This window comes from Adiantum capillus-veneris, chromosome 21 (genome assembly GCF_014529385.1).
Source record: "Adiantum capillus-veneris isolate H3 chromosome 21, ASM1452938v2, whole genome shotgun sequence".
NCBI lineage: Eukaryota > Viridiplantae > Streptophyta > Polypodiopsida > Polypodiales > Pteridaceae > Adiantum > Adiantum capillus-veneris.
The window spans coordinates 38,031,789-38,058,574 of NC_140951.1; the positions used below are offsets into that span (position 1 = coordinate 38,031,789).

The 26,786-nt window shown below is 45.8% G+C and overlaps 1 protein-coding gene across 10 annotated transcripts in view; it reads left to right on the plus strand.

Annotated features, from left to right (window-relative positions):
• Window positions 1-26,786, plus strand: part of LOC147430800 (TSL-kinase interacting protein 1-like) — a 98,758-nt gene that overhangs the window by 66,833 nt on the left and 5,139 nt on the right. For all 10 annotated transcript variants that reach the window (XM_086493354.1, XM_086493356.1, XM_086493362.1 and 7 more), the window contains 2 exons: window positions 111-533; window positions 611-730. In XM_086493354.1, coding sequence (XP_086349480.1) covers window positions 111-533; window positions 611-730 — 543 coding nt within the window. The remainder of the gene's footprint in view (window positions 1-110; window positions 534-610; window positions 731-26,786) is intronic.

Sequence of the window (26,786 nt, forward strand, 5' to 3'; positions counted from 1 at the left end):
GCAAATGTGCCAATTTTGATAAGAATAACTTCGACCATTTTAATGGCTAGTGGTTCTCGGTTTGGCAAAAGCAACTGTGTAACATCAATGGAATTTCTGTTATATTCTAGGATTCACCTGGTGCGGTCCCATTATTACCATCTGACATAGATTGGGCTGATACCCTGACAAACATAAGCGTGGGGGAGTTTTTAAATGAAGTCTCTCAGGCAGGCCACTTGACGTCAGGGCTGGCATCATTGCAAGCTTTGCAGCCAATCCAATCTTTAGACTCATTTGACGCTGCAGTTGCTGCTCAAGGTGCAGACATTTCTGGTACTGAAAGCAAGCTCATGCAGAATCCTGAGACGCCTGCTTGGGATGGTGAGGAAACGTGTGATGCATTTGCTTTTCAGAGATTAGTTTCACAGAGGCGAACAGTACATCCTGTACTACACAGCATAGAGCCTCCAAGCTCCATACAAACTTTGAGGGATCCAGATGGAATAGGTGCTTCTTTGGTTGACTGTGGTAGTCTTGAAGCTTGGAAACAGGTGCTTTTTGCTTCCCAATTCTACCTTGTCTCTGATTCATTTATTGATGCTGTTTGAAGGGTTATTTTCTTTTGCAGAGTTTTAATCATGCAGAGCCATCTTTTCCAGAAGAGTTAAAGTATAATTCAAATTCCCGGTTTTCTTCTCAGCAATTAGAGCATATGGTGAATGGGAATTCCTCTCAAGATTTCACCTGGGTAAGTTGAATTTTGTTGACAATCCAGCGTCCTAGGTCAGATTTATGCAAAATTAATATGAAATAGAAAGTTGCTTGAGAAAAATTATCTGAAGGAGGCAGGCCTGATGGTATTGAAGAATGGCAATAAAGATCAGAATGAATATGCAACACAATTATTTGAAAGAGACACTTACAGAAAGGCTGTTAGCTATTAAAGTTTTGCTGACAGTGAAGACTTTTCATATCACGTGAATGCCTAATTAGTGAATATTTTGTCTTGCACTTTTACAGGGTGAATTGAATTCTTTAATATGTGTGTTGCCCCCCCCCCCCCCCCCCCCCCCCCCCCCCCCTTCCCCTCCCTCTGTAAGTCTTCTTCTTTCTCTATCATTCTCTCTTCTCTCTCTAGTCTATTGCACATCTCTCTCATGAAGTACAAGGAACCTTGAGTTCGCACTGAGCACACATTGTGAGCAATCACCATTAATCACTTCCACTACACATAACATTGGCATCAGAGCTCTTTGGCAGTGTTCGGTATCATTACTCAAGAAAAGAACCTAATGAACCTCTCATATTTATTTTCTCAAAGAATCTTTGTGTCCTTGCCGCCACTCCCACCCTTAGTCCCTCGCGCATCGAGCACGCTCCCGTCTTGATCGCTTGTCTGAAGGGCCATTAAGCCATAAAAGAACCACTTATTTTTTTTTCTTGTTTGAGATTGCACGTAACTCAAGAGCACTTGGACTTGTCGATCGCTCTAATCTGTGTTTTTGAAGAGTAGTAGATAACCCAAAAAAGAAGGGCTTGTCTAGTCTCCCCTTGTTCCTCTTTTCCACTTATTGAGAGTGGACCTTGCACATTCGGCACGCTAATCAACGTGAGGTGGGAAAAAGAAACCTTGGTGTGAGCGCAAGGAAGCTAAGGGATGCACTCGTAGGAAGAAGTTGAGCTTGGGGTAAGAGAAAAGCCTTCTTCAACGTAGATTGCAAGTAGTAACAAGTACTAAGAACACGGAGTACCCCAAGTACCCCAGTACCCGAGTGCTCAGTGCATGGTCATCACCCGAGGCGGAATGGATACTTTGCGTGATGGTGATGAGAATGGAATTGGAGAAGAAATCCTTACATCGGGAGGACCATTTCCGGTCCTCCTTGTCTCCATCTACATCACGGATTGCACCAAATTCTATGGAGGATTTGATAAAGTCCATGATGGAGATGATGCTACAACAAGAGGCTCAACGAGCCGCAGCCGAAAGGGAAAGGGAAGCTCAACGAGATGAAGTCAAAAGAAGCGATTTGCAGCCGAAAGGGAAAGGGAAGCTCAGCGAGCTGAAGTCGAAACGGGAAAGGAAGCTCAGTGAGTTGTAGTGGAAAGGGAAAAGTATGCTTAGCAAGCCGAATACAAAAGGGAAAGGACCCTCAGCAGACCGTTGTGGAAAGAGAACACATGGCTCTAGAGAGAGAATGCGAAGCTCAACGCACAGCGATTGAAGAGAAGAGGACAACTATGGAGCTAGACTCGAGGTGCTTCGAGACAAATGCATGCAAGACTTGGTCCTGCACGTGTTCTTCTCGAAGAGCGATCCACTCAAGGAGGTTGGCAAGTCATCACGTAGACAAGGTAGAGATGATGACTCCCAACAATGTAGTCACTAAAAAGTTGGCTTCTGTAAGTACCATGGTAGGATGGATGCATTGATAATTTATTCTTGGTTGCATCAATTTAACGCTTATTTTGCTACTAACAAGAAAACAAATAATAGTAAAGTTTTGACTGCTGTCACATGCATCTATCGGGTGATGCCATTAATTGGTATAAGCCTGGCAAGAGGCACAATTGGCGGAACATCTTGAGAATGCCACGGATGGCAAACTACTGTCTTATAGTTGGGTGGACTTTCAAGGTAAGCTCAAGGCTTGTTTATGCCGTAGTACCTTGATCAGTTGAAAAAGGATAGGAGAGGCCTTAAGGAAGAAGGGTCATTTTCTAACCGTATTTTGCAGATTGGTGTGCATTTGCGTAAGTCGGGATGAGGATCGCAAGGAGGCTTTCCTCTCCCCCCCCCCCCCCCCCCCAAAGAGATAAATCCTTCCATCAGTTAATAAAACTGTGCAATGGGCTATAACTTGCCCCTACTAGAGAGGGCTACATCAAGATGTAGGGAGACTCTCCCAATGAGAAAGTAAGATATGTGCAATGACGGCTAAATCAAGAGATGGGAGAAGGAAACAACCACATTCGTGGATGGTATTGCCATCTAGGCGCTCCATGAACCATAGTGAAGGAGGGCCCCGATTGCCAAAGTTGCAGGAAGGCCTCGCGGCACTCTCGCATGTGGTTGGAGCTGCTTGGAGACTCTCAAACTGTCCCTCCAGTGTATGGATTCCACCCAGATGTCACATATAGTCTCCGTTGGAAAGACGAGTCAAGCCTTCAAGATGCAGAAGCATTGGGCTTTTCAGATGAACCAAAGTGTCAGGATGTAAATGAGCTCCCAACAACACTCTGTCACAAACTGCTGACGTGTCAAAGCCTTGAAGAATGGAGCCAACTTGCAGATCCTAGCTGAGGGGCCTAAACCCTAAGAAGAAGAAGTCCTACTAACTTATGGGGACCCCGTTGATGGGGCCCCAAGTGACATAAAGAATTAGAATAAAGCTGGACCCTCACACACACACACACAACGTGGAACTGATGACGTGGCAGATTTCCAAAAATTACACTGATGTAGCACACTGTATGGATTTCCGCGTTTTGTGTTGACTATTGACGTGGCAGTTGTACGGAATTTTGCAAAACGCCTTGGCAGCTTTTTGGCATTGCTTTTGGACCAGAAGCTTTTGAGTTCTGAAGTCTTTTCATTGTAACTGCTTTTCAAGCCAAGGGCCTTTAATATGTGCTAAGGGCTCATTCTTTGGCATGCTTCCTGGAGAAGGTGCAGAGTCTAGAGTTTCGGCTTGTACAGTGTTGATGCAATATAAAGAAATACCGAAAGGGGCGCCAAGGTTTGGGGCCAATACTCTCTGGGGTGGAATTTTGCCACTCCATGTTGCGTGTGCTCTCTCTCTATTTCAGTTCAATTGTTATTGAAGTGCTAAAAGTCTGTTCAGTCTGTTCTTTTCTATTGGCACATGGTGCCCGTCTTGTGACACACTCTATCTCTGCTCCTCTCTTGCAGCACTCTCGTATCACAATCATCCTGCTGACTGAAGCCATCTCAAAACGAAGTGCAGGGCCCATGAGGTTGTCACAAACTGCTGACGTGTCAAGTCATTAAAGAACGGAGCTACCAATCGAGGGGCTTAAACCCTAGAAGAAGCAAAAGCAACAAAAGAAGCAAAAGCAATATAAGGATCTTACGTTGGCCTGCTGATGTGGCAGAGCCGTACGAAATCCCTCATTTTACGTTGACATGCTGACATGACAACTGTACGGACAACCCGAAAATTGCGCTGATCTGTTGACATGGCAGCTTGTACGGATTTTTGCGATTTGGGCTGCTGACATGGCAGTTGTACGGATTTCCGTAAATCACTATGGCAGCTTTTGGGACCGGATGCTTTTGAGTTTGAAGGTTTTTTATGTAAACTGCTTTTGGGCCTAGGGCCTTTAAATATGAGGCCATACATGGGCTCATTCTCGGGCATGCTTCTAGACGAAGGTGCAGAGAATGGAGTACCGACTTGTACTTTGATGATGCAATATAAAGAAGTACTGAAAGGGGCGCCAAGGTTTGGGGTCAATACTCTTTGGGGTGGAATTCCGCCACTCCGTATCGCGTGTGCTCTCTCTCTATTTCAGTTCAATTGTTATTGAAGTGCTTAAAGTCTGTTCAGTATGTTCTTTTCTATTGGCACGTGGTGCCCGTCTTGTGACAGTGGTATCAGAGCATCAGGCGTGTGCTTTTCTGAAAGCATACTGGTCCTACAAAAGAGCAGACAAAGCTACTGGAATTTTACTTGAAGTATCTTTGGGTCCCGACCCCGGACTTATTAGTCACTCCCACCCTTACTTCATCGCGCATTGGGCGTGCTCCGGTCTTCATCGCTCTGTCTTACAGGGCATAAGCCATAAAGAACCCAAGACATGGAATTCATGGATTCAGCAGAATATTTGTAGTTTCTGCTCAACGAGCTTCACGACATTCTTTCGTGGCATCCTCAGCAGAATCTTTCGATGCTGCAAAGATTCAACAATTTTTGAACTACATGTTACTCCCTTTGATGCCCAGGTGGTATCTCCTCTGTCGGCACGAGAAGGTACCTTCTCAGCTGTCTGTTCCGATCAGGGGAGTTTTCAGGAATATGGTGCAGCCATCTGACCCTGATCCAGTGCAACCGCCTTTGCCACCGCCATTGCCCCCACCTTCACCACCACCACCGCCACCAGGCTACAATAGATGGAGCCCATATGGATACCCTTATTATCCATACTCGGGATATGCTTCACGACATTCTTTCGTGGCATCCTCAGGAAAATCTTTCGATGCTGCAAAGTTTTCAATAATTTTTGAACTACATGTTATCTCCTCTGATGCCCTAGGTGGTACCTCCTTTGCCGGCATTAGAAAGTACGAGAGCTTCCAACCGGCAACCTTCTCAGCCGTATGTTTCGATCGGGGGAGTTTTTAGGAATATGGTGCAACCATCTGACCTTGATCCATGACCTTGATCCAGTGCAACCGCCTTTGCCCCCACCTCCACCACCACCACTGCCACCAGGCTACAATGGATGGAGCCCATATGGATACCCTTATTATCCATACTTGGGATATGCGGCTAACCAACCCAAAGATTTCAAAGATGGCGGCAAGATAATCAAATTTTTCACTTTTTCCAGGGTGAAAGATCACAAGAAAGCATTGCAGTTCCTACAGCAATTTGACAACATCTATGCTCTGGGGAACTATACAAAAGAATCCAAGATTTCTCGAGTAGCGGGATTTCTTAAAGATAATGCTACGCAATGGTGGAGTTCAATCGCGACACAACCGCATGCTGCAAGGACTTGGCAAGCTTTCAAGACAGTTTTTGCACGCAGTTACATAACTTCTATGTTTGAAGTCCAGATTTTGGCAGAGTGGGGCAACTTGAAAATGCTTGCCACCGAAACCATGAATGACTATAACCAAAGGTTTCTCGATGTGTACCTTCCGGTGTCCTTTAAATTCGTTCCCTTGGAGGCCCAATGTGAGCGATACACGGTTGGACTACCATCACCATTGTAGGAATATTCTCTCTCCAAGCAAGTCTCCACCATGCAAGAGCTTATGGACCACGCTGTGATCGGCTACAAACTGATGAAGGGAAAGCTAGAGTGTACCACGGAAGAACCTTCGGCCACTAACCACAACTCTCGACAACAACGAACAAATTCTCGAGTCTTGTGAAAATCAACCGCAAAGGCCTCATTTGACGCCTCAACAACGAGACACCATACTACAAGCAGGCCGATGCTTTGGATGCTTTCAAACAGGGCATAACCATTCTAGTTGTCCCCATGGCAGTAATAGATCAGCGAAGCTGGCGCCCCCACCAACCGCCGACAGAACCCCAACTCAACCTCGAGCTAAGAGAGCTAGACTTGCTATTGGACTAGTTCCTGATATCTATGGGATACGCCTTGAGAGTACAAATAAATTGTGCCGAGCATATCGCAAAGTCAATGGCTTCAAAGCCCTTATTTTCTTTGACCTTGGAGCTACAAAGAACTTCATCCATAGAGAATTCTTGAAGCAAATGCACTTTGATTATGATGCAAAGGGTGGAGAAATTGAAGCTGAGCTAGCCATGGGGCAAACTGAGAAAGTGATACCGCTCATTGGTGCTCTTCCAATGACTATCCAAGATTATCATGGAAAAGCTGATTTCCACATTATAAAGTTGGGCAATTGCGACGTTCTCTTGGGCATGCCTTAGCACGACAAGAATGATGCGACTCTTCAGGTTTGGAACTGAACCATCACTGTGATGTAGAAGGACAAGCCAGTCGTCCTCAAAGTTCGGTTGTTCGAACAAAACTTTGAATGAATTCTCTAGTTGTTTTTTATAGCTAGATACTTTTAAACATTGTTTGAGAAAGTATTGTTTGCAAATTTGTTTGAAATGGATAGTATCTATTTTGAACTTGTCTTGGTGCCGATTTGAAATGTTTAATTTTGGTTTTAATACTGGTTTCAATGATTGGTGATTTTACTCCCGGGTGGAGTAGTGAGAAATGTTGTTTTGGTATTGTTTGAACCTCCGAATGACGCAAACAGGATGTCTGGGGAGCATTTCGTTGTATGTTAGAAAACCTTCGAACGACGTAGACGGGATGTCTAGGGAGTGTTTGGTTGTATGGTTGAAAAATATTGTTGTTGTTACTCCCGGCCCGGACCTGAATGGTTATGCGGGAGGAGTATAAAGAAGTCTGAGCAGTGGTTACTCTTAGCACCTCCAAACGACGCATCCTGCGGTCTGGGGGGCGTTTGGTCGTAAAAGGCCTCTATATCTCCCGGCCTGGACCTTTTTAGGTTATGCGGGAGGAGTGATGAGGGAGTCGTTGAATATCTCCCGACCCGGGCCTTGTTAGGTTATGCAGGAGGAGTGTTTTTATCGGCGACTTTATGTTTCTATGTCTTGTAACATGCATATGTGAGCATTTGTGTTGCATTGTGATGTGCCAACCACTGTATATTCCTAATTGGATGAGATTGCCTGGGTATGTAATTTTAGTGCATCAAGACACCCGCGAAAGATTAGTGCGGTCTCAGTGTGATGGCTAATTTTACTATGCCGGAATATCAAGAGTTCTGATCTGGACGAGAAGCCAACTACTTGATCAAAAGAGCCAAAAGGAGAAGCCAACTTCTTAACAAAGAAAGAGCAAACTAATTTTCCCTTGGATTGTCCCTCGGAATGACCCTCAGAAATTTTGAGCTACCTTGCATTGTTTTGCAAATATGTTGTAATCGCGGACGATTATTTTCTTTCAAGCAGGGGGGATGTCACAAACTGTTGACGTGTCAAGTCACTAAAGAACGAGCTAAACGCCGAGGGGCCTAAACCCTAGCAGAAGCAGAAGCAGCAGAAGAAGCAGAAGCAATAGAAGGATCTTACCCTGACTTGCTGACTTGGTAGAGCCGTACGGAATCCTGCATTTTACGCTGACATGCTAACGTCGCAACTGTATGGACAACCCGGAATATGCGTTGACCCGTTGACGTGGCAGCCTGTACGGATTTCCGCGATTTGCGCTGATGACATGGCAGTTGCACGGATTTCTGTAAATCACACTGACAGCTTTTGGGCATCGCTTTTGGGACCTGATGCTTTTGAGTTTGAAGGCTTTTCATGTAAACTGCTTTTGGGCCTAGGGCCATTAAATATGAGGCCATGGGCTCATTCTCGGGTATGCTTCTGGACGAAGGTGCAGAGGATGGAGTATCGGCTTGTACTTTGATACTGCAATATAAAGAAATACCGAGAGGGGCGCCAAGGTTTGGGGCTAATACTCTTTGGGGTGGAGTTCTGCCACTGTGTGTGTGTCCTCTCTCTCTCTCTCTCTTTCAGATTCAATTGTTATTGAAGTGCTAAAAGTTTGTTCAGCCTGTTCTTTGCTATTGGCACGTGGTACCCATCTTGTGACAGAGGCAGCAACACCCCCAAATGTACTGGCTAGCTGTCGAAAGTGCATGTATCGTGTCATGGGGCAGTCCCACAGACAATGGCATTGTGTCTTAAGTGGATGGTTGCAGGATGAACAGATTGTAGTGACCACTGTGCACCAACCAAATCCCAACTGCAGCTCGATGGGAAACTAGCCTAGTAGCCACTGAAACATAGCAACTCTCTTCGACTGTCTAGTGTCCCACAGGTGTCCTCAAAAGTCTGCTAAGAACTTGGTCGTGAGACCCTCCTCCTGACAATAGTCTGCTGCAGCACGACGAGTCTCTCTCCGTGCTGAGTATGTGACGTCCTAGACATGCTGTGTACTGAAAAAAGGGGGTCCCCGAGTGATTTGTTGCAGTAAAAGGATTGTGTCGAATCCACTCCCCCAGGTTCCACTGCACTCGCACCAAAGGGAGGCTCTCCCAAGCCCATAACTGCTAGTGTCCTGACACAAGAGATGACGGGTCCAGGTCTATAACACAAGTTCTCCCACTGATGTCCACAATTGGGATCATTGAAAGCAACACTCGACCACCTCTGGTGCCTCGATGGTGAGTTTGTGGAGGCGGCCCTCTCTCTGAACCTCAAAGACCATGCATAATTCTGTGTCTAAGCAAGCCTTAACTACAATGAGGACCTCCAATCGACGAAAGCCCCCATCCAGCGGGGAGTCGCCTGCTCAAGAGAGGTGTGCTGCTCTATTGGCATTGCCTCTATAACATCCTGACAAATGCTCTGCATGCCCCTCATATCTCATGTCACACAGTGTTCCATTTGTTAAAAAGTAAAAGCCCCTAGGGGTAAGCAATATGGTCTTTTGTGTTTAACAATCGTTGATCGTTTCAGCAAGTTGTGTGACAAACTACTGACGTGTCAAGCCACTGAAGAACGGAGCCAATGTCACAATATGGGCACCACTTGCCGATACAAAAGAACAGACTGAACATACTTTTAGCGATTCAATAATAACTGAATTGAGAGAGAGAGAGACGACACGCGACACGGAGTGGCGGAATTCCACCCGAGAGAGCATTGGCCCCAAACCTTGGTGGCCCTTTCAGTATTTCTTTATATTGCATCAACACAGTACAAGCCGGTACTCCAAACTTTGCACCTTCTCCGGGAAGCATGCCAAAGAATGAGCCCATGGCCTCAATTTTCAAGGCCCCAGGCCCAAAAGCAGTTTACAGTTAAAAGCCTTCAAACTCAAAAGCATCTGGTCCAAAAGCAAAACCAAAAAGCTGCCAGCGTAAATCACGAATATCCGTACATCTGTCACGTCAGCAGTCAGCGCATAACGCGGAATTCCGTACAGTTTGCCATGTCATCATGTCAGTGCAATTCACGGGATTTCGTACAGTCTACCACGTCAGCAAGCCAACGCGAAATCTGGGTTCATCTATTGTTGCTTCTACCTCTTCACTTAAGGGTTTAGGACCCTAAGTGAAGAGGCATGATCTGCAAGTTGACTCCATTCTTCAGGGCTTGACACGTCAGCAGTTTGTGGCAGCCAACTTGCATATCCGGGTCGAGGGGCCTAAACCCTAAGCAGAAGCAGAAGTAGCAAAAGATGTTTTACCAACTTATAAAGTCTTGCCAAGTGGCCTATTATTAAAGAAGAGTTCCCACGAAGTTCCAACCAATGGAATAGATCCCGGCCGAGGGGCCTAAAACCTAGAAGAAGAAGAAACAAAAGGAATCCCCGACCAACTCACAGATCAGCAGCCGAGGGACCTAAAAACCCTTACAGTCAAAGAAAACTGGTTTAAAGCGTACGAACCAACGAAAAAGAACAGATTGAACAACTTTAAGCACTTCAAATAACAATTGAACTTTAAACTGGTTTAAAGCGTACGAACCAACGAAAAAGAACAGATTGAACAACTTTAAGCACTTCAAATAACAATTGAACTGAAAGAGATGCACGACACACGAGACGGGGAGTGACGGAGTTCCACGCCAAGAGAGCACTGGCCCCAAACGTTGGTGCCCCATTCGATATTTCTTTATTATTGCTTGAAGTTAGTACATTGCCGGTACTCCACCCTTTGTACCTTCGTACTGAAGCATTGCCACGTGCACATCTAACCCTATGTGTACGTGGACAAGCTACTTCATTACTAGGGTTCGGTTCAGTTCAGTTCAGCTAAGTTTTGCACTTTTGTGAGTCTGTTCGCAGACCATGCATGTCCAGGCACTTAGAGTAGATGCATATCCTCTGGTTGCACATAGCATGATCATCAGATTACCATCAGGAGCATTTTTACATGGCACATACCTATTCTCCCTATTTTAGCCATTTTCTCTTTATTATTAATAAGTGACTCTGTTGGGAAACTGGGTAGGGCAATTTGGCTAAGTTAATATGTAAGAAAAGCTAGCGCTAGTGTTTTCTGGCAGAAGAGGCAGGAGACCACAGTCAAAGTGCACCTTCTCAGCAAGACCGGCAAGAAGACCCCGCGTTTTCAGCCATCAAAGACCAGCCAGCTTTTTTCATCTGCTGCAGAAGGAGCCTAGCGTTTTCAGCAGCTGCAGACCAACCTGGCGAGAGCAGTTCCATTAGCGTTTTTGCATCAGATACAGATTCAGCTGTCACGAGGACGTGGCAGTTATTAACCATGTCAAAGAGATGTGGCAACTGCTAACCTTGGTTGTTGGTTTCTTGCCAATGGGGTTTATTTTATTTGTTTTGAGACCCTCTTTTTGAAGTAGCAAACGGTCGGACATTGTATGGCCAATGTGAACGGTAGATTCACCCGCAGACGGGAAGTGGTCGGCACTGGAATTCGTATGGTAAGAGGATGTCTAGGCTCAGAGCAAGATCATATAGGTCCCCCCGTCACACTTAGCAAGTTGGTGGATACTAGGAAGTGAACTCAATTAAGGTGTAAAGTCAAGGTGGGACTACCAACAAAAAGTATCCGACAGTTGGGCCACATTGCACTTTTGGATGCGGTCCCAATGAGGATAGATGGTCAGAAGACCAATGGGAGCCCAACGGAAGCATCTCCTAAAATTTAGGGAACTGCTATTTTGGGCCGTGAAATGTGTTCGCGTCATTACCTCCGGTATGACTAGGGGAACATTTTACAACTCTGCCGCGAAGTCAACTGGGCAACCGGTCAGGATATTTTTAAGCGGCAAACCCGAAACGGGCAAATGCTTGTAAATGCGCCAAGTGGCAAAAACTCATGAACTTGCCTCATGTAGAAAAATGGGCGCTGATTTTTATGCTGGGAGAGGCCTCATTTCAGCTTTTGTCACAGGTTAAGAGCTATGGAGTGCTTTCTTTCCCTCTCATGTACAGTGTGGTGCCAGGAGTGATGCCCTGCACACTACACACTGCTCTCTCTCTCCCCTACGTGCAGTTATGTGATGCCCCACAAGAGGGCTACTCATTTGACTGATGTACAGTTGTGTGGGTTCATGCTTTTGTGCTGAGGCAAGAGCCTCCTTGAGCAGGAACAGGGGTAGCTAACTGCTGCTCCAAAGCAGGCACTGGTGAGGGTCATAACCTCACCGTACAGGTGCAAAATCAGCGCTGTGTATGCGCTGTAAATTCACTGTTTTTCAGCCATATGGACGCCAGGACCATTGGGAATCGTGCCCCACTGGCAGAGGACAGTTAGGGGACTGTTTGGGGCTGAAAACAGGGCAAAAACCAATAAATACAGCGTGCTGAATTTACTGTTTTTGGACAGGAATCAGAGGGTATACGACAGTGCAAGCGAGTTCCAGCAGGGGAATTGGTTTCGCGCAAGTTTTGGGGTTGTTATGCTGCCGAAATTTGGCCAAATCAAATGGTATCTAGGTGGATACACGTGAAGGATTCCCAGGATCTTACCTTGTAATTTACCCTCCTAAAGAATAAAGAAATACCGAAAGGGGCGCCAATTTTGGGGCCTAGAGGTTGTCGGCGTCTGCTCGGAGCATTCTAGCTTCCGAGCCGTGTGTGTATTCAAGTGTTAACTCCCGTCGCAGGTTCTCTTTTCAAAGTGCTCTGTGTGTGTGTATAAAGTAAAGAATTTCGGGTGAAAGCCAACGCCTACTGCCCTACGGGCCGGTTACATTCAGCCCTAGCGTTTTTGCAGATTTCCGGCGTCATAACCTTCTTTGCATCAGAGTTTTCAGTTTTCAGCATCTAGACTCCGTACCGCAAGCCCCGAACTTCACAGATCTCACCTTCCCGCAGCAGATCCTCGCCGCACGATCAGATATCAGCAAGCGTTTGCAGATTCAGCCTGCTTTTCGCAGATTTCAGCATCCGCGTTTCCAGCGTGTCGTTGTCGCATCGTGGTCATTGCCGTCGTCACCGACATAGAGTCAGAATTCAGCAAATAAAAGATTTGCAGATTTCAGCCATTAGCGTTTTCAGATTTCAGCCCGTCTCTTTGTCGTCGACATCGTCGGCAAGTCCATAGCATTGTAGAGATTTGTGCAATCAATAGTAGACCGCTCTCGCCATAGAGAGTGGGGCCCTCGGAGGAGGGTTTGACAACATTCTGATGTCATATTCTTCTCTCTATCTCTTAGTCTCAACACCTTCACTCGCAGTGTTTAGCACTTTGTTTGTGATCATTTGCACTCTCTCACTAAAGGAACAGAAGGCTCTCCCTTTTGTAAGTAAAAGGAACCTTGAGCACAGTTCGGAGCACTCATCTTGAGCAAAGTTCAACATTCACGTCTGCTGCACCTTACAAGCATGCTAGAGAATCAGCACTTTGCATATATTTAAAGGCCTTTGGCCTTGAAAAGCAGTTACATGAAAAGCATTCAAACTCAAAAGCATCTGACGCAAAAAGAACTAGTGCCAAAAGCTATTAGCGTGTTTTGCGGAAATTTGTATAACTACCACGTCAGCATGTTAGCGTGAACTGCGGGCGTCCGTACAGTTGCCATGGCAGCATGTTAGTGCGAAACCTGGGATTTGGTACAGGCTGCCACGTCATCTGTTTTTGCGCTTGTCCTTGTGGGATCTGCTTCTAGTTCCTTGGGCCCCATCGGACGGGGTCCCATAAGTTGGCACAAACTTCTTTTGCTGCTTGTGATGGTTTAGGCCTCTGAGCTGGGATGTGCAGGTTGGCTCTGTTCTTCAATGGCTGGGCACGTCAGCAATTTGTGAGACCTTGTGCTCGTGACAGTGGTATCAGACCTTCAGGCGTGTGCTTTTCTGAAAGCATACTGGTCCTACGAAAGAGCAGATAGGGCAAGATGGCGCTTCCAAGTTTCACCGGGAACTTCGTAAAAGAACCTTCGTGTCCCGACCTCGGTCACTCCCACCATTACTTTATTGCGCATCGGACGCGCTCCCATCTTCATTGCTCTGTCTCACAAAGCACAAGCCATAAAGATCACTTGCGAGAGAAGGATGAAGGATTTTTTTTCAAGCCGCTGTTTTGCTCATAGGTAGTGCCATGCAGTGGTGGATGTTTATAGCTACCAAGCCGCACACTCCCAAGGACTTGGCAAGCTTTCAAGAAATTTTTTGCCCGAAGTTACATGACTTCTGACATCTTCCTTCGGAGTGCAGGTTTTGGCCGAGTGGGGTATCCTGAAATGCTTGCCACAGATTCCCTAGCAGATTACAACTTAAAATTTTTGGACATCTCGCAATAGGTGTCTCTTCTCGAGCTAATAACCTTGGAGGCTGAGTGTGATTGCTATGTCTTGGGACTAACATCACTACCACCATAACACTCTGTTAAGGCCTGTTTCGATTATTCGAGAGCTTATGGACCATGCTGCGATCAGCTACAACCTTATGGAAGAAATCTAACCCTAATTTTGGTGCAAGTTTAGGGTAGAAAGCCAATCATTTTTTCGAGCTCGACTGACGTCGAGATAGCTTTTAAGTTTGAACTTTGTTTGAGAAATTGTCGGTGATCTTGTTTGGAATTTGTTTGAAATGTATGGAATCTGTTTTAAACCTGACTTGGTGCTGATTTAAATTGTTTGACTCTGGTTTCAATACCGGTTTCAATGCTTGGTGATTTACTCTTGGGTGGAGTAGTGAGAAATGGTATTGTATGAACCTCAGAACAATGCAGACGGGATGTCTGTGGAGCGTTTCGTTGTATATTGGGAAACCTTCGAACGACGCAGACGGGAGGTCTGGGGAGCATTTGGTTGTATGCTTGAACCTCCAAGTGACGTAGACTGTGCTCTGGGGAGCGTTTGATTGTACCAGTCTTTTGAACTCATGGCCCGTACCTTTTAAGGTTATATGCGGGGGGAGTGTGGAGGTAGTTGTGAGTACCTTCATACCGCAGACCGTTTGTCTCAGGGGAGTGCGCAGCGGCGGCGCTCGTTGTGGCTTGTAACATGCATATGTGAGCATTTTTGTTGCATTGTGATGTGCCAACCACTGAATATTCCTTATTGGATGAGATTTTTCTGGGAAACCAACGACCCAGGATATCAAGAGCTCCAATTTGGAATGAGATTCCTTATTGAATGAGATTTTTCTGGGAAGCCAGCGACCCATGATATCAAGAGCTCCAATTTCGAATGAGACTCCTTATTGGATGATATTTTTTTGGAAAGCCAATGACCCAAGATATCAAGAGCTTTAATCTAGAATGAGAAAATTGATTCTCTCTCACATTGTTCCTCGGAAATTTTTGAGCCAACTTGAGTTGTTTTGCAGATATGCTATAATCGTAGATGATTACTTTCTTTCAAGAAGGGGGGATGTCATAAACTTCTGAAGTGTCAAGCCATTGAAGAACGGAGCCAACTTGTAGATCCCGGCCGAGGGGCCTAAACCCTAAGAAGAAGCAGCAGAAGAGGCAGAAGCAACAAAAGATGTTTTACCAACTTATAAAGTCTTGGCAAGTGGCCTATTTTTGAAGAAGAGTTCCCACCAAGTTCCGACCAAGGGAATAGATCCCGGCCGAGGGGCCTAAAATCTAGAAGAAGAAGAAGAAACAGAAGGAATTCCCGACCAATTCATAGATCAGTAGCCTTGTTTTTAAGTTCAAAATCTCAAAATATAATGATGTGGCAGTTGTACGGACATCCTAGAATTCGCGGCGAATTTTTAAGAAAATCCCGAAATTTTAGGAATGTGTAATTTTGGGGTCCGCTTTTCATATTTGATGCTTTTATTCTTTGGGTCTTTAAATATGGGCCTTGGGGACCCTCTTTGACAATCTTCAGTTTAAGATTGGACCGTTGTACTTTGCGAATCAGCAATAATAAAGAAATACGGAAAGGGGCGCCAACGTTTGAGGCCAATGCTCTCTTGGGATGGAACTCCGCCACTCCCCGTCTCGTGTGTTGTGCATCTCTTTCAGTTCATTTGTTATTTGAAGTGCTTAAAGTTGTTCAGTCTGTTCCTTTCCGTTTGCACGTGGTGCTCATCCTCGTGCCATTGTGCATGTTAATTCCTTGCAAGGCCACAGTCATAGTACAAGATGTAGCATTTTTGTTCATTAGACACTGGTATTCCCTTTGTGTTGGAATTAGGGTTGCGGGAAAACACACACAGCTTGGAGAAGCCGAAGGAAGCTCAAGGCACACAACAGAGAGTGTATTACTTAGTGTGCAATGGAAAGATAGATAGTCCTAGAGTGACTGTAACAGACTTGGACACTTCAAGTCAAGAATCAACCGCGACAGCCCCAAATAACCACTTCAAAACAATTCACAGATCACAATAGATTTGCACTGGCCCGGCAGAGTTCCGTGCCTAGAGATATTGGCCCCAAAGACTGGCGCCCCTTTCGGTATTTCTTTTTATATTAATCAATCATCAAAGTACAAGAGAGCGGTTAGGGTTTCACTCTCAGACTCTGCATCCAGATGCTCTGAGAAGTGAGGCCCTCACCACTAATTTAAAGGTTACAAGGGATGCCCAAAAGCAGAGCCCCAAAAGCTTTTAAAATCAAAAGCATCAGTTCTCTCTCTCTCTCTTAGAGAGTCTTTTCTCTTTTTTTTTATAAAAAAAGCAAAAGCAAAATTCGCGTCGCTCATCATTTTCCAAAAAAAAAAAAAAAAGAGTTATTTTTTTCTTTTTAATAATCCGTCTTCGCGATTTCCGGAAATTAGGGTTTCTGGCAGAAATTAGGGTTTGCAGGAATTTTAGGGTTTCTGACAGAAATTAGGGTTTCTGCTGTCCGCCACGTCATCACTTTGTGACATACCCCCCTCTTGAAATCATTGTAATCGACCGTGATTACGCCTGCAAAACCGACAAAAGCCATAAACCGTCTTAGCAGACACTGACTGTTAGTACCTACGTACTAGGAACACACATCTAGCACATGTACAAAATCGACAGTCACATCACACGACATCACAGGACATCACCAGACATCACAGGACATCACATGATATTCAACATTCATTCGGATCTTAGACCATGATTTATCGGCAATGTAGCTAGCAATCACATCTAGGTCCAATCAGGACCTCAACGATGTCCTATTGACTAACCCCTATTGCAACCATGTCTATTCGAGATCAATCAGACCAAAATGCTGCAGTCATTTCGGCTATCAGTTCCTGCACTCACAAGAAGTCAAGAACAAATCAGTATCATAATCAGGAATTCCATTTGATAAAGTCATCCAGCAGAATACTGTCAGCTCTCAGTATCCCTGAAGCTCAAAGAGACATCAGTGACTTTAGTATCAAAATCGAGGCATCTGTTGACAAAGGAGTGGAGTAACTCCCCTCTTGTGCATCCCACTGCACCAGATCTTCGTCCAAGCTGAGTTCTGGGTTCCGTTTGGAGTAGACTATGCTAAACCAAAACATCGAGGTAAAGTTTCACAATCCGAGGAGTATCTGCTAGGTCCTCCTTCTCCATCCACTTCGCATCAAATGCAGGAAAGTTCTTGAACTTAACCAAGAACCCGCCTTCGGACTTTACCTTTCTTCGTATCATTATGTGCCAAAATCTGTTCAGGAACAAGGATCTCCTCGTTTTCTTCCACTTTGGGTTGCTCATCAGGCTCCCCATCATCAGGCACATCACCCTTGACAGGTTTCAAGAGACTCACATGCAATGCATTATGAATCCTCCAAGTATCTGGCAGTTTCAGTCAGAAGGAGACTTCATTTATCTTTTCAGTAATCTGGAAAGGACAGTAGTATCGCATACTAAGCTTTGGAAAAAGCCTCTCCTTTCCCTTGTTCTTTCGTAGGTGTGCCTTCTCAAAACGTAAGAGCACCCAATCATCCTCCTTCAATTTCATGTCGCGACGATGGCGATCCGCTGCCTTTTTCTGTCGTTCTTGAGACTTCTGCAAAGTCTCGCGAACCTTGGCAAAAGCCGTATCCAAATCTCGCGAATATTCATCCGCTTCAAAGATCTTATCTTTCGTGCTCAGGAAGGATGGAACCTTTGCAGCACTTTCAACAATCTCAAATGGCGCCTTCCCCGTCGACGAGTGTATCGTGTTATTGTAGGCAAATTCCACCAAAGGTAAATATCTTTCCCATTGAGTCTTTTGATCTGAGATATAAGACTTCAATAAATCTAGAACCACTGAATTGGCAATCTTGGATTGCCGATCAGTCTGCGGGTGGAACGATGACGAGAACTGCAACCGCGTGCCAATGTTCTCCCAAATTGCCTTCCAAAACAAACTCGTAAATCTGGGGTCTCTGTCGGAGACAATCGTCTCAGACGTGCCATGTAATCGGAAAATCATCGTGATCATTCTGTGTTCTTGGGAGATCAAAAATGAAATCCATTGCAATACTTTCCCAGGGGTGGGTGGGTATGGGTAAAGGCTGTAACAATCCCTTTGCCTTATGCTTGTCAAACTTGACCTCTGGCATACCAAGCAACTGCGCACAAACTCTTCCACATCCTTCTTCAGTCTCCGCCAAAAGAAATCTCTCTCTACCCCTTTCATGGTGGTAGCAATGAGGCGGTGACCCGTAAAAGGTGGACAGTGGCAATCAGTCATAACCTTTTCCCTCAACGGCTGTGTAACGCACAACATAGTCTTTTTCATCAAGTAGCCTTCCCGAAGGGAGTATCCCGCTACTGTCTCCCCATCTCGTATCCGTGTGAAAATATCTGCAAAATCTGTATCTGTGGCATACTGATAGACCATATCCTCGAAGCTCCTATGATGTATCGCGGAAATAGCCAGAACCAACGGTTTTCGAGACAAAGCATCTGCCACCACATTCTTCTGTCCCTGCACATGGACAATCTGGAAGTGGAACTGTGACAAGATGTTCACCCACCGCATCTGCTTTTCCGAAAGCTGCTTCTGTGACAAGAAGTAGCGCAAACTCTGATGGTCTGTAAAGACAGTAAAATCCACTCGGAGTAGGTAATGCCGCCACTGAGTAAGAGCGTGGATAACCGCCAAAAGCTCTTTCCCATAGATCTGTGCTGTCATCTCCGGCCTAGAGAACAAACGGCTCTCAAAAGCTATGACATGGCCTTCTTGCATCAAGACCGCACCCAGACTACGACCACAAGCATCACAAAATACTTCAAATGACTTCTGCAAGTCCGGCAAAGTCAAATCTGGTCCTGTAGTGAATTTCTCTTTCAATGTCCGAAAGGCAGTCACCTTTGTGAGTCCCCACGAAAAAGGTACTCCTTTCTGTGTCAAGGTATGCAAAAGGGAAGCAACCTCTGCAAACTTTCGTATGAACCGCCTGTAGTACGAACACAGTCCCAAGAAGATTCTAACTTCATGGACATTCCTCAAATCGGGCCAATCACGGATAGTCTCTATCTTGGCCGGGTCCATTTGCACTCCTACCTATTCTTGATGGTATTCTTATTCAACGCACGGTAATCAATACACATGCGCCATGAGCCATCCTTCTTCTGCACTAGGAGCACTGGGGAGCAAAAGGGTGAAGAACTAGGCTGAATCAGCCCCTTCTCTAATAACTCCTCAACCTGGCCCATAATCTCTTTCTGCTGCGCCGCACTAACCCTGTAGGGAGGTCTATTTGGTGGGCTACACCCTGGCACCAAATCTATCCGATGGTCCTCAGGTCTCTCTGGCGGCAATTGCGACGGTAATGAATCAGGAAAACAGTCACTAAACTTTTGCAAAAATGCTGACCTTTCTTTATCTAACACAGATAAATTTGACTGATCCCTATCTGAGACATCACGTGCAAAAATCAAGTACACAGAAAGATGATTCTTTATTACAGAAGTGATAGCAGAAGCAGATACAATAGGGACTGACTCTTCTTTAAGCTTTACATCCAAGATGTGAGTTTTGCCCCTATGCTGTACAGTGATCTTTTTGTTGTAGGCATCCAAGACTCCATGCACTCGGAACATCCACGGTATCCCCAACAAGGCGTCACAACCTTCCAGCGGCATGATGTAAAACTCTTCAGTGTCCACATACGACTGAATATGCAGACGCAGTTTTCCAATGATGGGAGTAACACACTCTGAGTGGCCAGGACATGCCAACCCTGCCTCTGCTGTGTACCCCATCTCTTCAGCTTTGATGCCGAGCTTCATAGCTAACTCTGGTGAGATAAAGTTGGCTTTGGCACCTGGATCAAAGAAGATGAGTGCCGTCTGATCCCTAACTTTACCCCATGCCCTACATAACTCACTGGCATCTGTGCTGGGCTTGTCACCCACCATGTCTGGCACTAAACCTGTCGTGGGTTTTGGCTTCTTGCCTTTCTGGTCTTCTTTATCCTCTGAGTCAGCTGGCCTTTTTCTTTGTGGACAATTGATAGAAATATGACAAGGCTGCTCGCATATAAAGCATTTGTTCTCAGCCATTAGGACCTTCTTTTCCTCGAGCGACTTGCGCACAAAAGGCTTCCTTTTCTGTTTCTTTGCCTGCGCTCCAGAAGTCCCAGCTGAATCCTTGTCTTTGGTGGCTTGTTCTGACCCCTGTGACGCATCAGGAGCCGTTTTCACAAAGGGCTTCTTCGCTGAATTTTTCTTTTGCTGCCCTCCTTTATCACTGCTCGGAAATCCACTGTCCTCTCCTTTCAACAGGGCAAGACCAGTGTTCGCAACTTCCATAAGCTGAGTAAGGGTAGCCACTCTGTTCTTTGTACAGTAATCACGAAGCCCTTTTGGCAGCCCACAACAATACTTCTCTATCTGCTCTGTCAGTGGCACAAATCTGTAGGAGGTCACTGAGAGTAACGCTTTACAAAACCTCCTATTGTACTCCAGCAAGCTCTTGCACGAAGCTGAAGTAAGCTGGTGCCAATCTGTCAGGACATCGGCTTCAAATTCATTTGATAGCCAAGCAGATGCAAACATTTGCTTGAAGTAAACCCAAGTGGCGGGTGCCTGTCCTTGCATTAACAATGTCGTCCACCATGTCAGCGCATTGTCCTTTAAGAAAGTGGCAGCTTTCCTAACCTTCGAGGCCTCTGTAAAATTCCCTCCCGCATAAGCTGTATCAAACTGCTGGAGGAAAGTGAGTGCCTTTGTCTTGTCCTCGAAACCACTGAAGGTACTGAACTTTACCGCTGCACCACCTTCTTTGTAAGCCTTCGGCTTCTCTAGTGCCCCCAAGTTGTCATACGGAATGGTCTGCAACATGGGCACTATACTAGGCATGATCGGCACGTGTTGGCCATTCACATTTTGCGTCAGAGATGTGATATCTGGCTGCTGTCCAGAAAAACCAGCCATGCCAAAATGACCCTGTGGCACCCCAAACTGGCCCTGGTTGCCGTGGAAACCTTGCTGCATGCCGATAGTACCATACATGGGGTTTGGCATGATGCCTTGCATACCCCCGAACACTGTTCCTGGCATGTACGGCTGACTTCCAGACGCATAACCAGCCATACTTTGGAACACTGATCCACCCCCGAAATACCGAGGATGTACCGTGGGTGGTGGAAAAACTGAGTGCATAGCCTGGTATCCAGCTCCCTGTCCATTCAAGACAGCATGCTGGCTCTGAAAGGTGGCGGGCTGAACTGGCATAACCTGTGGAATAGGCGTTCTAGCCACCTGTTCAAGCATGGGAGGAACCTGCTTTGGAGCCCCCGACTCCGCAACATGCGAGTGTTCCCTTTCCTCCTGCGCCTCATGAAGTACCTGGGCTTGAGCTTCAACAAGCTCCGTACGCGGCGTAGGTTGCCTATTTTGCTGTTGCACTGGTGGCGCTTGCAAGAATTCCATAAACCTCGGATTCTGCACCAGCTGCGAAAAGACATTCACCGCGGCAACTAATTGAGTCTTAAACGCATCATCCTCAAGTTGCCCTGTCATAAAGCCCTGTACTACTGGAGGGACATTCACGTTGACAGGAGGTACAGACTGACGTGGCCGTGAGCTCTCGCCAATCTCAAAAACCATAGGAATCTCCTGCCTGTCCTTTGGAGAGGAACCCTCTTCCATAATTCCCTTCCCCTTGTCGGCCATAGTGTAATCCCCGCGTTCTTGCACTGTGTGTCTTTACCCTGAACAATCCAGGCTCACTCTTTGAGGAAAAAGTGATTGATATCCCGGCAATGGAACCATGTAACCGGCCCGTAGGGCGGTAGGCGTTGGCTTTCACCCGAAATTCTTTACTTTATACACACACACATAGCACTTTGAAAAGAGAACCTGCGACGGGAGTTAACACTTGAATACACACACGGCTCGGAAGCTAGAATGCTCCGAGCAGACGCCGACAACCTGTAGGCCCCAAAATTGGCGCCCCTTTCGGTATTTCTTTATTCTTTAGGAGGGTAAATTACAAGGTAAGATCCTGGGAATCCTTCACGTGTATCCACCTAGATACCATTTGATTTGGCCAAATTTCGGCAGCATAACAGCCCCAAAACTTACGCGAAACCAATTCCCCTGCTAGAACTCGCTTGCACTGTCGTATACCCTCTGATTCCTGTCCAAAAACAGTAAATTCAGCACGCTGTATTTACTGGTTTTTGCCCTGTTTTCAGCCCCAAACAGTCCCCTAACCGTCCTCTGCCAGTGGGGCACGATTCCCAATGGTCCTGGCGTCCGTATGGCTGAAAAACAGTGAATTTACAGCGCATACACAGCTTTGATTTTGCACCTGTACGGTGAGGTTATGACCCTCACCAGTGCCTGCTTTGGAGCAGCAGTTAGCTACCCCTGTTCCTGCTCAAGGAGGCTCTTGCCTCAGCACAAAAGCATGAACCCACACAACTGTACATCAGTCAAATGAGTAGCCCTCTTGTGGGGCATCACATAACTGCACGTAGGGGAGAGAGAGAGCAGTGTGTAGTGTGCAGGGCATCACTCCTAGCACCACACTGTACATGAGAGGGAAAGAAAGCACTCCATAGCTCTTAACCTGTGACAAAAGCTGAAATGAGGCCTCTCCCAGCATAAAAATCAGCGCCCATTTTTCTGCATGAGGCAAGTTCATGAGTTTTTGCCACTTGGCGCATTTACAAGCATTTGCCCGTTTCGGGTTTGTCGCTTAAAAATATCCTGACCGGTTGCCCAGTTGACTTCGCGGCAGAGTTGTAAAATGTTCCCCTAGTCATACCGGAGGTAATGACGCGAACACATTTCACGGCCCAAAATAGCAGTTCCCTAAATTTTAGGAGATGCTTCCGTTGGGCTCTCACTGGTCTTCTGACCATCTATCCTCATTGGGACCACATCCAAAAGTGCAATGTGGCCCAACTGTCGGATACTTTTTGTTGGTAGTCCCACCTTGACTTTACGCCTTAATTGCGTTCACTTCCTAGTATCCACCAACTTGCTAAGTGCGACGGGAGAACCTATATGATCTTGCTCTGAGCCTAGACATCCTCTTACCATACGAATTCCAGTGCCGACCACTTTCCGTCTACGGGTGAATCTACCGTTCACATTGGCCATACAATGTCCGACCGTTTGCTACTTCAAAAAGAGGGTCTCAAAACAAATAAAATAAACCCCATTGGAAAGAAACCAACAACCAAGGTTAGCAGTTGCCACATCTCTGTGACATGGTTAATAACTGCCACGTCCTCGTGACAGCATGCATGGGTATTTCCGCTTAAAGCGAAGTCCGAAGTTTTTATGTGCTTCAAACAATTTCTGGCTATGGCTGAAAATGTCTCGAAATGTACAATGGGCACCCTCCGTTCTGATCGAGGGGGGGAGTAAATGTCTCATGGATTTAATGCATTTCTGGCTAGTCGTGGGATAAAACACCAATGTACAGTGCCTTATACACCTCAACAAAATGGTGTTGCTGAGAGGAAAAACAGGTCACTGACGGAAATGGCACGATGTATGGTCAAAAGTCAAGCTTTGCCGCATTCTTTTTGGCTTGAGGCCATTATGTGTGCCACTTATGTACTTAACAGGTGTCCTACGAAAGCTTTGCAGTCTATTACTCCATATGAAGCATGGCATGATAGAAAACCTTGTAATGAGCACATGCGTGTTTTTGGCTGTTTGGCATATGCTTTGGTGCCACAAGTGCAGCGCAGAAAATTGGATGATAAGGCTGTCAAATGTATTTTTGTTGGTTATAGTGCTGAAAGCAAAGGTTACAGGTTGTATCATCCGCAAACAAAACGTATTCTGGTTTCTCGGGATGTAGTGTTTATGGAAGATTCTGTTCAGCCCTTGCTGTCATGTACTAGAGACAGTAATGTAAGCTCACAGGACATTTATGACACTTTGTTGCCTCTTTTCAGTGGTGGAAATACGAATGTAAGTTCCAATGAGGCAAATGTACAGCCTATGGGGGTTTCTGAAAATGTTCTAGATCAGCCTATTACTGATGCAGATGTACATGATGTACTTGATGAGGAAAGGGCTGAAAATGAGCAGGCTAGAGGTATGCCAAAATGGCTGGTGCACACTTTGTGTGACAGTAAATTGGATGCACCTTTGTCTAGTCGTACTCGTTCAGGCTCTCGCCATGCATCTTATGCATCAGATTGTTATGCTTTGGTTGTGTCTAGTTTACATGATGTTGAGGAGCCTCTATCTTTTGATGAAGCACAAAATTCAGAAAATTGAATGGCTACCATGCAATCAGAATATGATGCACTTATAGAAAATGACACATGGACTTTATGTGATTTGCCTCCTGGCTAAAAGACCATTGGTACGAAGTGGGTTTCCAAGTTGAAACGCAAACCGGATGGTGAGATCGATCGCCATAAGGCTCGACTTGTTGCAAAGGGTTATGCACAACAAAAAGGCATAGATTATGAAGAGACTTTTGCTCCCACTTGTCGTATGACTACTGTGCGTTTTCTATGTGCATTGGCAGCTTATTTTGGTTGGGATGTACATCAATCAGACATTATTACTGCTTTCTTGAATGGTGACATATTTGAGGAAGTTTACGTAACGCAGCCTCGCGGTTTTGTCATAAAAGGACAAGAGGACAAAGTGTGCAAATGTAAGAAGGCTTTGTATGGGTTGAAGCAATCTCCTCGTGCTTGGTATGAGAAAGCTGACAGTCATTTGGTCAAACAAGGCTTTCGTAACAGTCCACATTGTATGTAATGTGTGAGGGTGATGTACTTCTCATTGTGGTTCTTTAGGTTGATGATTTGCTGATCACTGGACCAAATGAGAGACATATTGCTGAATTTAAGGCTGATTTGAATGCTACTTTCAAGATGAAAGATTTGGGGCTGTTGCATCATTATTTGGGTATACAGTTTAAGCAGTGTGATGGTGGTATTGCCTTGTGTCAGAAAAGTTACATAGAGACATTGCTATGTAAGTTTGGACTTGAGAATTGCAAACCTATTGCCACTCCCATGGAAACAGGTTTGAAGTTGAGTCTACATGATGCTGGTGATCGTGCTGATGTCACTCTTTACCAAACTGCTGTTGGCTGCCTCATTTATGTATGCAACACGAGGCCGGATATTCAGTTTGCAGTTTCACAGGTCAGCAGATTTATGCATAGCCGAGGGTCTGAGCATTGGCAGGCTGTCAAGAGGATTTTCCGCTACTTTAGTGGCACTTTACATCTTGGCTTTTTTTATCCCAAGGGGGGATCATTGCCGCCAGACTTACATGCTTTTTCGGACTCAGATTGGGCTGGTTGTTTTGACACCCGAGTGTCCACAAGTGGTTTTTGTTTCATACTTGGCAGTTCATGTATATCATGGTTGAGCAAGAAGCAACCTACTGTGGCCACTTCGAGTTGTGAGGCTGAGTACAGGGCAGTCTTCACAGCTACAGTTGAGTGTGTAGGCTCAGACGCCTTATGGCTGATTTGGGTGTTGGACAGGACACTGCCAACACTATCTACACTGACAGTCAGAGCGCATTGGCAGTTGCGAGGAACCCAGTTTTTCATGGTCGCACAAAGCACATTGAGGTGCATTATCACTATGTCAGGGAGAGGCTCTCAGCAGGAGAGATCAGCTTGGCTTATGTGCCAACACAGGACAACCTTGCAGATCTTTTCACAAAGGCATTGTCTCATGAGAAGCTTGAAGCTTTCCTCAAAGCTTTGGGCTTACTCCCCTTTGTGGATTGATCCTGTCCTCAGGGCATGGCACTTCCCTTTACTCATGTGCCAGCTCTTGTTCATCGCATCACTCCAGGGGGGATTTGTTACCATATACATGTGGTAGTGATGTGTGTGAACATACATAGGATCGCCGGGGCATTTTTTCCCTCTTTAGGAGGTTTTTTTACCCGTGCATTGTATATACGCCCATCACTCTAGGGCTATCTATCTTTCCATTGCACACTAAGTAACACACTCTCTATTGTGTGCCTTGAGCTTCCTTCGTCTTCTCCAAGCTGTGTGTGTTTCTCTGCAACCCTAATTCCAACAACAAATCCCCCCTAGAGTGATGCGGTGAACGAGAGCTGGCACATAGAGTAAAGGGAAGTGCCATGCCCTGAGGACATGATCAATCTACATAGGGGAGTAAGCCCAAAGCTTTGCGGAAGCTTCGAACTTGTCACGAGACAATGCCTTTGTGAAAAGATCTGCAAGGTTGTCCTGTGTTAGCACATAAGCTGATCTCTCCTGTTGAGAGCCTCTCCCTGACATAGTGATAATGCACCTCAATGTGCTTTGTGCGACCATGAAAAACTGGGTTCCTCGCAACTGCCAATGCGCTCTGACTGTCAGTGTAGATAGTGTTGGCAGTGTCCTGTCCAACACCCAAATCAGCCATAAGGCGTCTGAGCCATACACACTCAACCGTATTTGCGGAGACTGCCCTGTACTCAGCCTCACAACTAGAAGTGGCCAAAGTAGGTTCCTTCTTGCTCAACCATGATATACATGAACTGTCAAGCATGAAACAAAGACCACTTGTCGACACTCGCGTGTCAAAACAACCAGCCAATCTGAGTCCGGAAAAGCATGTAAGTTTGGTGACAATGATCCCCCCTTGGGATAAAACAAGCCAAGATGTAAAGTGCCATCAAGTAGTGGAAAATCCTCTTCACAGCCTACCAATGCTTAGACCCTGGGCTATGCATAAATCTGCTGACTTGTGAGACTGCAAACTGAATATCCGGCCTCG